The following is a 14109-nucleotide window of genomic DNA, read 5'->3' on the forward strand; positions in this document are numbered from 1 at the left end:
GATTTAGCAAACAGAGTGTCTGGAACATACTGCAATTCAAGGAGTGTGAATACAGGAATCATGCCTCAACCTGCTACCTCAAGGGCTTGTCTGTACACAAGCCCTGCCTTACTTTTACTTGCAGCAACTTTTTTTGCCTGAACAACTTGAAGGCACAGCCTTTCTTGTGAATACATTTTGAAGTGGTTATAGTGATTTAGATTTTATCTGTGGTCTTCAGGCTAGCAACACCATGCTCTGCTTTGAGAGCTGTCTAGGCTTCATTCACTGCACCTCTGTCATCTTTCTTGTTCCTTCCCTGAGACTGGCTCCTCTGTCAGTGACCTTTATTGGCAGGGGGGCAAAGGGAAGCCTGCTCTTCTCTGGCCATACCAGTTTCTGTGTTCAAAACCTTCATTGCCAGCATCAGTCAGTGTCTTAAATGATATCAGAAAGCTCATCTCAGGACGAGATAAACACCTTTCCCCACAGCTGCTACAGGGCACCTGCATCCCTCCAGCTGTCCGATGACGTGGCTCTTGCACTGGCTGCAGGACCTGAATGAAGCCTACCTTGGAGGTTCTTGTTTTCCCTTTTCAAAGTCTCCAGGTGGTCCAGTGTCTCCTCATAGGCATTCTTCAGCTTGAAGAGCTCAGTGCTGAGGCCACGGGCCTCCTTCTGGGAAGCCTCCAGCTCAGCCTGTGACTCTTCATACTTCTGCTTCCAGTCATTGATGATCTTGTCAAACCCGCGCTGCTTCTTGTCCAGGGAGGCAGCTGCCGAGTTGGCCTTCTCCAGGTCAATCATCATGTCCTCCAGCTCATTCTGCAGCCTGTGCTTTGTCTTTTCCAGAGAAGAGCACTTGGCATTGGCTGCCTCAATTGCTTCCTCAGCTTCTTGCAGTCGAGCAGCAAGCTTCTTCCTACCAGGTGGGAAGACACAGTGAAATGAACAAGTGTCACCACTGCTGTGTTATCCAGAAACACTGGAAACAAAACAGTGTCTCAATAAATCAGTTTTGAAAGGGAAAATGGGGAGGGGTGTGGAGGTGAGGCAAGGGGAAGGGGAAGAGAGGGGGAAATCAAGCCTCTATAGAGAAGGGACTATGATGGAATAAAACCCCAGCTTAAATTATGAATGCTGACATGTGGCAATTAATTTTGTGCATGTGTGCCTGTGTATGAATATTTGAAACTGAACTTTTGAACTTACAGACACCAGCTTGCTACTTACTAGCTGTAACCAGAATGGGCTCGCTGTAAATATTTCATAAGACCTGGTCTAAATGACGGTGTCATTTTTCTCCAATTAAGAGATATGAGGTAACCACCAATTAGGAGGCTAGTCATGCCCTGGGCTTTTGTTCATAGACTATTTAGATTGGGAAAACAGGGGTCTGGCAAGAAGAAGTCCTGGGAAGACAGGATGACCCAGAAAGAAGATTGTGAAGATACTAGATAGAGAAAACATGCTGGAAGTGGGAGAAGATCCTAAAGATCAGAGATATGTGGAGGCAGATCCTGGAGATGTTCAGAGACCTTGCTCAGTAACACCTGAGCCTGGTAACTGGGAGCAGCTGCACAATGTGAGCCAACATGACTTTCTGCCCTACTTTCCCAGGGCAGCCCATCATCTCCCAGCTAGGAAGGGAAGTCAAGACCAAGAAAACAACACTGGGCTGGGGCAAAGCTAGTGAGTGTGAAAGATAACCAAGTAGGGCTATCTAATTTTGTTAGTACTCAAATGAACTCCAGTATCCACAACCACTACTCCACAGACAAGGACTCAGCAGAAACATTGACCTGCCCAAGCAATATGAAGAACAGAAGGACAGCCACAAATAACAGCAATAAGTCAGAGGGACTTTTCCAACCAGGTTGCCCCGTTTCTTAGCACGTAACAAGTCCTAGGAAGCACAGTCCTGCCAGACAAGGGCACATATAACTCACTTGGCATCTTCCAGCTCCTCAGTTCTCTGAATGGCATCAGTCTCATACTTTGTTCTCCACTGTGCCACTTCTGCATTTCCCTTAGAGAGAGCCCGCTGCAGCTCTGCCTTGGCTTCTTGCTCCTCCTCGTACTGCTCCCGCAAGAGATCACAGTCGTGCCTGGCCGCTTGCAGGGCATGAGCCAGGGCATTTTTGGACTGCAGGGATAGAAAGGTCACAGTATTGCAGGGTTACCTACAGCAAAACCCAAACAAACAGCCCCTAGAAGTTCCAGTGGAGGCTTAAGCCTTTTTTTCTTTTTGCCTCTGGCTTTGACAGTCTAGGTCAAGTGAGGTAAGAAGTGTTTGAAGTCATCCCTAACTAGTGACATGTGGAGGAAGCTATCAAGACTGAAGATAATTTAACAGCTTTGGAGAAACATACAAACATTTAAGATGCAGGATCTGAGACTTTGGCTATCTTACTGGGTAAGTTTTATTTAACATTTACAGATGCTGATGATTTTCCCAAACTCTTCTCTTGTCACTTGCCTTAGTCAAAGGCAGGAAAGTATATCAGTACAATTGGCAGGAATCACTGTTGCTCCTATGTCTCATTTCAGCTTTTATCCAGGCCTCGACTGAACATAGACATTTTTCCCCATTCCATTCCAACGAATGGGCACAGTCAAAGCATTACCTTGGTTTCCTCTTCTAGCTGTCTCTTAAGTTCTTCAATCTGTTGTGTAAATGATGTTTTCCCCCGGGACAGCTGACTTATCAGTGACTCCTTCTCTTCAAGTTGTCTAATAAACTCACCTGCCACAAGATTCAACAAACAAACAAACAAATCAGTATGATGAAATGACAAAGTCCCAGTCAAAAAATCAAAGTCCCTGTCCAATTCTGCTGAGGAAAAGAACTTACAGCGATTGTGACTGACCTTTTGTGAAGCTTCTTCCAATGTTATAACCATCAGACACTTCCCCAGGATAACTTTTCTTAGGGTTTTTTGGCTTTTTTGTTTGTTTTTTTGTTTATTTATGGGGTTGTTTTTATGGGTTTTGTTGTTTGTCGTTTTTTAATTTAATTTTTTTTTTACTGCCAATACTTTGATTTGTTAATTTTACTTCAGTTCCAGGATTAGACTAGATTGCTGCTTACTTTCACATGCAGCTTTAGTTTGCTTTGTTTATATTCTTTTTCACTACTTTACATTGTTTTTCCACAGACTTCTTTTCAGAGGACTGCAAGGCACCCTGAGAACCTCACAATAACCAGCATGCAGAGCAAAGGGATATATAAGAAAAACTTAGTTTAGCACAAGAAGGGTGTCACTGCAGGGTGAAAACTGCAACCTTAAAGGAGTACAGAGAACTAACAAGTTCTTTGAAAATACATGGAGCAGTTATATCTGATGAAGGTGCAGAAATTAAATAATACTGGTCTGGCTAAAAAGGTAGCAAGAACTTAGAGGCTATGTGGTATTTTTGGTCACATATGAGCATCTTCTAGGGTGAAATGCCCAAGGTCAGAATGAGGAAGGTGGTGTTCAACACAGAGAGCAACAGTATGCCAGCTCCTTCTTTATCCCTCTTGCACTGAAGGATGGGTGTACATGTCCTTGTTCCTGAAACTGGTTACCTAGCTGGCACATCCATTTTGGGTCAAGAGATGGTATCACAGTATGCTAGTAAATATGGGTATAGGTTTGTTTCAAAAGCCAGTCCAAGGCAAGGTCTCACCACGAAGGTTATATAAAAATTAAAGATAGGAATGTCAAAAGACACAAAAAGTACTGCTCCATTCAGCAATCCTTATGCAGGTACCTTCAGAGCAGATGCCATCGCACAACACATCTCACCAATGCGGTGCTGAGGCACCCCTGATAAATTCCTGGGAAACATGCACATACCATTCTCACTCTGGAGTTTTGTCTTCTGAGTAGTGAGGTCATTCATGAGGCGAGTCATTTCGTCCAGTTTCGTTTTTGTCTCATTCAGATGGTCTTCATAAGTGCGACAGAGTTTCTCTGCATTGGCCTATTGGGAGTCAGGAGAAAAGACAAAGAAGCTGTAGCCTCCTGGCACACATTTGGAAGCTGTAGCCTTCCAAATGTATCCTTTTTTTTCTGTGTGCATGTTTATTTTTCAGAGAAATGGCAGATAGCAAAGACACAAATACCAGAGCAGTGGAGCAGGGAAGAATAGCCCCATGGGTATGGTCCCACGTCAGGGGACTCCCCATCAGACCACCTTCCCCATTTGTTTTCCCTAAATTGAATTCCGCCAGTGTAAAAAGACTCTGATAAAACTTCAAAGGCAGTCACATGCCTATGAAGTTCAGGCATAGCCTCGTCATAATTGCTAGATGGGAAAATCACCTCCAATGAAAATTGCTCTACTGATTCTGCTTTAATTGCCGTTTATCATAAATTGGGTTTGATGACAGCTTTCTAACTCTGCAAATACTGACATTTCTTTTCTTCACTTGCACTGAAGGAAATCTATTTAGAGTGCTCTGAAAGCTACGAAGATTATCTACACAGGAGACAAAATCCACAGTTCATCTGGGAAAATATACAGTGTGGTCATGCAAGACTTTGCTTTGCACTCCTTGCTAACATGAGTCAAAACTGTGAAACAAGGTCAGGATCTGAAAGGACTCTGCTTAGGGTGAGAGATTTCCTGCCTTGGATGCCATCACCCCAGTTGTCACCAGCCTGGGGAAGCCTAATTTAAGTGACACATTTTTATGCTCTGAGATACATGGATAAACAGTATGCCTGGGACTGGGGATGCACTATGTGTTTTAGACAGGCCAATTGCTGTCCTATCTCCAGGTAAGAAGGGTTTTTTACCACCAGCTGGGGAAGTGAGACACTGCACATAAGAACCCTCCAATTGCAAGACACCGCCTTCTAGACAGCTCTGGCTGTACCAGGTGTCCTGGGAAACCTTAAGACAAGCCTTAGCTACCCATGGCTTTGGGGGGCTTTGGGAAGCCTCAGGACCCTTACTTTTCCCTTGACCATCTGCTCCATGTTGGATGACAGATCATCCACTTCCATCTTCAGCTCGCTTTTCTCCTTTTCCAGTTTCTGCTTGACCCGCTGCAGGTTGTCCAGCTGCTCCCCCATCTCGGCCACACTGTCCGCGTGCTTCTTCCTCAGGGTGGCGGCCGTGGCCTCGTAGTGCAGCGTGGCCTCCTCGAGGTCCCGCCGCAGCTTCAGGAACTCCGCCTCACGTTTCTTGTTCATCTCCAGCTGGGCAGCTGTGGCTCCTCCAGCCTCCTCAAGTCGCTCGCTTAATTCTTCCAGCTCTCGGGCCAAATCTGATCTCTGCTTTTCCACCTTGGCTCGAGCAGCTCTTTCTGCTTCCAACTCCTCTTCTAGTTCTTCTATACGAGCCTACCAGAGAGACATGAACACTTTTTGGTCACCCACATGAGATTCCCATCAGAAGACCATGGAGCACCTCACAAATTGTTATACCCTCTGCCAGCCCACGTTTTACAACACTGGCAGCTCAGCAGCTAAAGGACTTGTCCGTTTGTGCCAGTAAATCAGATCTTGAGCTACAGTAATGATGATGAGTCATATCTTTCTCACAGTACGTTGCTCTACAAGTTCTAGTTCAAGACATTTAGGTCCGGTGCACTGACCTTATACTCCTGTATTTGACATTCAGCTGAAGTATATGTGAGGACTCGCTAGTAAGAGTAGCAGCAATAAATTGTCATTTTAAGAGCTCTGTGACTGAAGTAACTTCTCTTTAGGAGTGTTAAGATAGGATTTCAAATACAGCAGTGTGAAGAACTGCATGGATAGCAAATATTCATTGGGAGCAGTCTTTTTTATTAAAATTTTTTTTGACCAATCTGCACTTTACATCCAGGTTATACAAATATTCTTTATTTAAAAAAAAAGCAGAGCTGATATTTTCAAACATTTTGTTTGGATGGTGCTGACTTTCCTTGGCCTTTTCATTTCTGTTAAAAGTTTCCTGAGCATATAAACCCTTTCTCTAAATTTCAAATCCATGCTTATCCCTGCTGAGCTCCTCCTCAGCAACTACCCTCAGCTCCATGGTCTGGAACAACGTTATTTGGTTAAAGCAAAACACCAGAGACATTCTGCTTTGCTTGAAACTGCTAGCATTCTGTGGTCATATGTCCTGCTACTGGGAAGGAACCACATCCCGAGGGAAAAGGGAAGTGGTACAGAGATGTACCACTTTCTGTCTCAAAGAGGAGCTGCAGGTAGCCATGAAAAGTTTCTGCAAGGCCTTTCAGTGAGGCACAAAGAGAAACTTATCCTACGATATATGAGAAAAAAAGCAAGCTGACCTGAAGCTCCTTGATCTTCTTCTGCAGCTGCATCACTATAGCTTGTTCATCTTCTATCTTGGAATTCAGCTGGCTCATTTCAAATTCTTTCCTGCCATAGAAAGGAAAATCCTACTGTGACAATTTGCCTTGTAGCTTCAAGTTAGGCTTTTGCAATGTTTAAACAGTTGTTCAATGAAACTTCTAACGTATCTAAAAATGAAAACAATCCTCATATATTGCAATTTGCATGAAAACACATTTTCCTCTGAACAGCGGTTTCCAAGCCAAGCCTCTGCATGCATTTGTGCAATTATATTTCTGGCTCTCTGTGTCATACAAAAGTAACACTATTTTCAGACTCAATGGAAAAATACTTTAACAGTCAGGTCTTCCATGTCTTCCAACAGTACTGTCATAGATAGTTAGGATGAACAGCTTTTTAGAGCATTCCTTCAGATTTCTTCTCTAAGCAATGAAAACATTAATAACTTTTTGTGGGTTTTTGTTTGTTTGGTCGGGTTTTTTTTTTAATGCCACAAAGTTTAATAAATTCTAATGTTTCAGGTATACTGTGCAAAAGTAAGGGTTATTTTCCCTCCCTTCTTGGCTACGCACTCTCATAAAGGAATTTCCTTTTAGCCATCATCAGAGCAGGATGACACACCTGAAGGCTCTGAAATAAGAATGATAACTGTGCTGCTTTATTTTGTACACCACTATCAGCTTCTTACTTTTTCAGCTTTTCTTCCATCTGCAGCTTATCATTCTCCAAGTCCATGACACTCTCTTGGGTCAGCTTCAAATCTCCTTCCAGTTTGCGTTTTGCCCTTTCTAGATCCATCCTCACTTTCTTCTCTTGTTCAAGTGATCCCTCAAGCTTTAGGAACAAAGTCTCTTAGTAAATATATTGAACACAGATGGTTTACAACACTCAGATGTATGCTGTGCCCAGTTCTGTGCTGAGCTCTAGCAAGCTGTGAAGCAGAAGTACTTTACCCACAAGCACCATTTTACATTTTTTGTTTTCTAGCAGCCAGTGGGCATTTGGACTAAAGAAATAGAACAAAAGGGTTAGTCCATGCTTTACAGTTGTGCAAGAAGTACAGTTCTCTTAGCAGCAAAATTCTGTTTGACTTCATGCCAGTTACTCTGCAAATGCAAATTGGGTGGATTTTGCCAGGTTATTGCAATCCTTTCAAAGGCTGAACTACACAGATAAATTTTATAGTATTTCTGTAATTATACTTTTTACAGACAGTACAAGGACTACATTTCTAAAATGAGAGGAATACTTTTCAAAGCTTTGCAACCTCTCATTCTCATGAAATCTGTTAAGTGGTGGACAAACAAGCCTGGTGAAACATGAAGGCAGAGCTTACATCATCCACTTGCTGTTCCAATTTCACTTTAGCTTTGCTCAGTGTGTTGACTTTGTCCTCCTCTGCTTGTAGGTCATCTAGAACTTGCTGATGAGCTTCCTGCAAGGACTTCTTCTCCTTAGTAAGTTTGCTGATGTTCTCATCAAGTGTCGCCATTTCTTCTGTCAGATTTTTGACCTGTGTGAGAAAGGAAGATGTATTTGTAAGATTTTGAAGGAAGGGATTATCACGACATGGGTCAAGTGACTGTCTGTTCTGAACTTGTAAGCAGGAAAACAAAGGAAGAAAAAAGGATCTCTCCTCTCCCAGCACCTTGTGGCTTTTTGATTGAAACTGCCATCAAGGAAGTCAATGTGTGCTAGTTCTTGTTGCGAGTGTAGTACATTATTTCAAATATAATAAATTTTTTTCAGAGTCACTCTCATGGTGATGGACTCCAGCTTCTGATTCTTTCTGGGAGAAGCAGGAGATGAGCTTTACATTTACAGAATCTAAGCAGGAGAGATGGAAGAATTCATGGTTAGGTTACAGCAGAAAATTGTTTACTTAAAAATGCCAAAAATAGACATAATTTCTTAGCTGAATTGAAGCAAAACTCACTTCAGAAAAAGGGAAACTTGGGCTCAGAGTTAACAATTTTTATCCTATAAGGTCAAATAACTGTATATACTGATCCTTCAGTGTTACTAACAGTGTAAAACACTGTAAAACCATCAGAAGACCAGTAGCAGTTGTCATAAAGGTAATCCATGCCCAACCTCTTCTGAACACATGGTGAAGTTCTAAGCGCACCTTGTTTTCAGTAGCATGCTTCTCCTTCTCTACTTTTGCAAGTGTTATTTCAAGATCATCAATATCCTTCTTGAGCTCAGAGCACTCATCTTCCAATTTTCTCTTCTTGGAAGTCAGCTCAGAATTCATCTCTTCCTCATCCTCAACCCGCTCCGTCAATTCTTTGACTTTGGCCTCCAGCTGAATCTTGGATTTAATCAGCAAGTCGCATCGTTCTTCAGCATCTGCCAGAGTGTCTTGCTCCTGGTGTGGCACAACAAAGAGGACAGCAATGACTGCCTGGCCTTTTTTCTTCCTCACTTTTTCCTTGTCATGTACGTGGTCAGAGAGCCTGATCCAATGCTAAAGGGCAGTGTAAGGAAAATTTCCTACTCTTGATTTCAGAAGACAAGTAATTAGTGAAGCAGGATGAGACTATGGTAACATGACTAGTCGAATATGGGACAACTTCCACTTCTTACTGCCACAGACAGTGCCTTTGTACAGAACCTCTTACCATTTGTTATATGCTAAAACATTAGATTTTCTATCCACTCTAATTTTTGGCAAGACTCTGATGAGATCAACAGCTTATTTTAATTAAATTGTACTAATACTCTGGTCCTTAAAACCTTGAGTTTCAAAGAACATCTAATAAGTATATGAATCTATGTGTCTACTCACAGCTTGGAGCTGGAGAAGCAGATCATTTTTTTCCTGAACTAAAGAAACTTGCTTTTCTTCAAGTTCCTTTCTCCGGGCTTCAGATTTTTCCAGGGCCTCCTTCAGTTTCAAGAATTCTTCCTTCATATTGGCCATCTCCTTTTCAGTTTCTGCAGTCTTCAGAAGAGGTTTGATCTTAAAGAAAAGCTTCATCCAGGGCCAGTTCTTGACAGCCATAAAAGCACGGATGTTCCACTGAATTACAAGAAGAGCATCCCTGGTTTAAGAGAAAACAAACAAAATTCCCTAAACCTCAGCCTGAATTGAAAAAGTGAGTTTTTTTTTTTTTTCAGTTTCAGTCAGTTTCGTGGCTTTGTTCTGAGCAATATTAGGAACTTGTACTAGATTCCAAGAGATACAAGAAACTTCCTCCACATTTTCAGAGACACAAAAAATTTCCAAATCTGATTTTTACCAGAGCTTCAGGCAACTAATATACAGTTTTGTTTTATGCAGTTATTTTCATCATACATCCACTTTAAGCCTTTAATTTAGGGTTATCTATAGCCTTAGGGACCATAATTAATGGCTCTATTCAACTTATAATTAAATGGTAATTACTATTGTCTGTTAAGATTTAAGGGGGTGCCTTCATACCTGCGCTCCACTATCTTCTGAAACTCAATCCTCATCAGTCTGCCGCGTGCTCTTGCCTGGATCATCGTCAAGATTTTTGCAAGTCTCTCATCCCTCATCTCTTCTAGATGGCCCAGGAGACCAGCCTTGAAGAACACCTGGTACATGCACAGATGTCATTTCACCATGACAAAGGATTTTATTTCAGAGTTACACAGACCTTACTGAAATAGTTCAGGATGGTATTTTTGTTGACACATTATACACTATACAAGTATGGAGGGCCAAATACTACTTGCATCAGGGACTGCATCGTACAGTTCCAGAGTTGTTTTAAAACTGGGGTTTATCTCCCCAGTTTTGAATAGGCCAAACTACTGTATTGCCACAGTACCTTTCAGCTGTGGCAGGGTTCTAAGTAGGTCAGCTGAACCACAACTTCTGACTCCCAGAAATCCCTGCTAATGGGATCATGTCAGAATTGTACATGGCCTCATTTCAAAGGCTGCAGCTGATCTTGTGGTCCATCTCTGTTTGAATGTACATATATTATATTAAATAAGCTACTGTTTTACTGAGGGGCATAGAGCATCAGCTGCTGCTGTGTCCACTTGTGTTGCTGTAATAAAAGTTTTGTGGGAGCTTGACCCAGAGAAATAATGTTCCTCTAAGAACAGCTTAAAACCTACTATCACTGTGCTGCTATTTTGCTGGTTTCTTGTATTATTAAGTCTCCATTAATCGGCACCATCAGAAAGTGCATAGTGTCCTATTCTGAAAATTAAATATTAGATTTTCTCTTTACATAAACAGTGATGATCTTTTCTAGTTACCTTGGTGTGTCCAAAACGATATTGGGTATGGTCAACATCTAAAGATGCCATCAGTTTTTCAGCAGCTTTTCTGCTATCCACAAACTTGTCCTCTGGGATCGCACCTGGATTCAGAATGCGGTACCTGTTAATAACAGATGAGCAATGAGTAAAATTGGCCTAATTCTCCTTTGGTTTTTCTTCCCTCTTCCCCCAAAACTTTAAGAAAAAAAAAATAAAATCACCCAGGGTAATTTTCTACTTTGCATCTACACAGACACAAGGAAGAGCAGAATTCTGTATTCTGTGTTCAGGCAAACTGAATGGAAAATAAACTTGAAAGGAATAAAATACCTCAAATAAAAATAAGAAGACATGTTTCGCCTATTTTGAGTCATGCATTAGGATAGGAGACAGCATAGCTCTGCATTACCTTTGTTTGAAGTCAGCATAAAGCACCCTGTTTGGGAAACCCTTACGGCAAATGCGGATGCCTTCCAGGACACCATTACAGCGGAGCTGATGCAAGACAAGGAATGCATCCATTTCACCTGCAGGGGAAAACCAAGGCTAAATTAAATTGAGTTTCTCCATAGGGCTTCATCTTCACTTCCCTGAGGAAATAGGAAAATGTGAGACGTCATCTCCTGAAAGAGCAATATCATTGAATAAGGTGAACAGCACAAACAGTATTTAAGTACTATCTGGTGACTTAGAAGTAAGTAATAGAATGACAGAGTTAAATATACTAAAATTCTAAGACTGTTGTGTTTTCCATACCTGGAGTTTTTGATTCATTGGGGATAATGCATCGTACAAAGTGAGGGGCTGTAGATTTTAGGTTAGTCATCAGCTTATTTAAATTTTCCTAGAACAAACACATTAAAAACACAATTAGCTTTACCAGTTTAGTGGAATTCCAATCACTTATTTCTCTCTTTGGTTTGTTGCTTGTTAGGCTTACTAAGGTCATATTTCTAAAAAATCTCCAACTAAGTTGTAAGCTTGCCAAAATTATTACAGAGAAATATGTTCAAATAAACCTAAGTAACTTTATTATAGGATTCCACTCAGTTGTGGTAAAGTCTTAAGAAGACATATGTTTTACTTGGAAGCCCAGAAATCTCTAAAACAAGATGAGCAGCAAGCAAGATGTTGTATCATCCTGTGGAGCATTTCTGTAAAACCAGTTGCATTTTCGCCTCATCGCTTCCCCACTCATGATCGTGAAGAGTACCTCCAAACAAGATCAAGTGACGTGACAAGTGGGAAGTCACTGCGTTCTTCTGTCTTAGGTTTTCCTACATTAGAGCTTCCTCAATGTTACCCATAAGAAATGGTAAAAATGATAAACCACAGGACCCATTTTTCCCCAGGCATGATCCTAGTGGCAGCTTCCCCCAGGAGCACATGCCAATCCCAGTAGAAGTGGATAACTGAAGAAAGAAGAGACTATCTGCCACTTTGTTCAGCCATGGCTGCTTTAACCCTAGGATCCAATTCCAAGCAGTAATAAAACAGACATTAGCAAATTATTCGTAATCAGTTCCTGTTCCAAAGGCAGGCATGAAGCTGTAACCTACAAAATAGGTGATAAAATTTGTTCTCAACATTTTGTGATACTTTCTCAAACAAAATAAAAAACCCACTTAATCTCATGATTGCTCAAAGATGATCAAATGCAGCAGCTCCTGACACACAAAATTTTAATAGCAATGTATTCCCTTAGCCAAGATCAATAACCCAGTCTCCAAATCAAATTCCAGCATTTGAATTTCATTTTTTTCTTGCCCATTACAATCCTTAGCATTCTTCTTCAAAGCATTGTCTTAACTGAAACCATCAGGTGAGGAGAGATAAGCAAACCTTGTGCAACGATGACACCGTTTGAAAAGAAGCACCTTTCTTGCGTTTCTTTTCTCCACCCTGGTCACCTAAGGGGAACAAAGAAACATAAAACAATCTGTATCTCAGTAAGAGGTGTGGGCAGGATGTGGGAAACAGGTAGACCATTTTAATAGCACTACTCCCTTTGACTGAAAGGCATAGCTAATGACCTGATAGCTCTGATTGAGCACATCATGTGTGATACATCAGAAATTTGCAGCTCTCTGTCCATATTTAGGATTTTTGTCAAAGACCACTGCAAGTTTTCTGGATTGCATTTGCATTTCAGATCTATACCGCATTCTTGTTATGCAGAAAGTCCATAAATATGAATAAGGCAGAAAAATAACTTTTAACAAAAGTCATTTGTAGTTCGTTGAAAGCTCCATAGGGTGAGATGATGTAGAAAAAGAAAAACTTAAATAAAAATAATGCTTAAGGAAAATGTATACTGTACATTGTACTGTATAGGCACTGATTCTCACATGTCTGCTATGCAGACACTGACCTTGTGCAAGTAACATTTGTCTAGAATAGAGGGAAATAACTATTTTTAATTTTAGATAAAGTAGCTTTGCATCCCCTGAATTTTGCTTAAAGCTTGGAAGTCAAAATCACTCAGATCCTCCCAAGGAATGCTGGATTCTGACAAGCCCTTTACAAAGTTTCACAAGTTTCAAACATGACCCAAAAATGTACAGCAGTTGCTGCAGCTTTCTAAACAGTGGACCATTAGACCATTCCCAGGAGGTCTGGCATTCCGTCACCTGTCAACAATAGTCAACATAAACAGAGAAATGGAGAGTGCAACGTGCTTGATGGAATTATCCGCAGCCTTTCCCCCTTCAGAAAGCGACACTGTTGAGACTGGAAAAGGCTAATCTGGACAGGCTGTTCCTTTCTCCTGACACCTAAGAAAAGCGAGGTAGGATTCTGACAGACAGGAATATCCACAGGCAAACAGGCAGTTAGTAATTTGCAAGGATTTGCTAGTGGCAGGATTTTTGTTATGTATGTTCAGGTCCATCTCATTCCATTATGAAGCCTTCAGCCTGCTTGCTTCCTCAGGAAGTGTCTTATGATTCATGACAACAACATCTACTGAAATGAGGTGAGTAAAAAACAGGCTATAAGTGATTGCAACTTCAGGACATAGGAGCTACATCTTTGTAATGAATGCCAGTTATTTACTTAAGAGCAATTTGCTGGATGTTTACTACTTGTCTTCTCACAAATAAAACAGTTCCGTGTAAAAGACAGAGATTAAATACATCCTCGGATGTATATTAGTCTTGTCAAACAAAAAAACAACAGCAAACAAAAGGAAGACATATTGCCAAAGTCTTCTACTTTGGCCAGTATGAAATGGTGTTCCTGTACCTTCAGTATCTACTTGCCACTAATCCAACAAAATATTCCAATACTCTTTCTTAAACTTGGTATTTCTTATTTACTTCAGGGTTGGTAGCAAGGACGATTATAGCATGGGAAAGAAGAGCTGTTCTTGTTCAGAGGTATTTTATGTACACAATTTTTTGTGTGACACTTGGCTGCATATCTGAACACTTGCATGCCTAAACTCCCACTGGAGTGTTCACAACACAGAGATTTCCTTGCCAAAATTGCTCAGAGATATTACACATTCAAACTAGCTGACTTAATGGTCTCCTTGCTATTACTGGCAAACTCCTACAGATGCTGTGTGCATCTAACTAATTAGTCACTG

At 41.2% G+C, this 14109-nt stretch overlaps 1 protein-coding gene across 1 annotated transcript in view; it reads right to left on the minus strand.

Annotated features, from left to right (window-relative positions):
- MYH15 (myosin heavy chain 15) overlaps positions 1-14109 on the minus strand; it is a 45430-nt gene that overhangs the window by 13356 nt on the left and 17965 nt on the right. Inside the window, exons 18-32 of the mRNA XM_051778966.1 lie at positions 12363-12430; positions 11277-11364; positions 10930-11047; positions 10518-10641; positions 9706-9842; positions 9070-9325; positions 8407-8649; positions 7615-7791; positions 6967-7112; positions 6254-6344; positions 4926-5315; positions 3822-3948; positions 2607-2725; positions 1929-2125; positions 552-901 (exon numbers count right to left, since the gene is read on the minus strand). Coding sequence (XP_051634926.1) covers positions 552-901; positions 1929-2125; positions 2607-2725; positions 3822-3948; positions 4926-5315; positions 6254-6344; positions 6967-7112; positions 7615-7791; positions 8407-8649; positions 9070-9325; positions 9706-9842; positions 10518-10641; positions 10930-11047; positions 11277-11364; positions 12363-12430 — 2631 coding nt within the window. The remainder of the gene's footprint in view (positions 1-551; positions 902-1928; positions 2126-2606; positions 2726-3821; positions 3949-4925; positions 5316-6253; positions 6345-6966; positions 7113-7614; positions 7792-8406; positions 8650-9069; positions 9326-9705; positions 9843-10517; positions 10642-10929; positions 11048-11276; positions 11365-12362; positions 12431-14109) is intronic.

The sequence above is a fragment of the Manacus candei genome, unplaced genomic scaffold, assembly GCF_025592945.1.
Source record: "Manacus candei isolate 608988 ecotype Guabito, Panama unplaced genomic scaffold, ASM2559294v1 h1tg000014l, whole genome shotgun sequence".
Taxonomy (NCBI): domain Eukaryota; kingdom Metazoa; phylum Chordata; class Aves; order Passeriformes; family Pipridae; genus Manacus; species Manacus candei.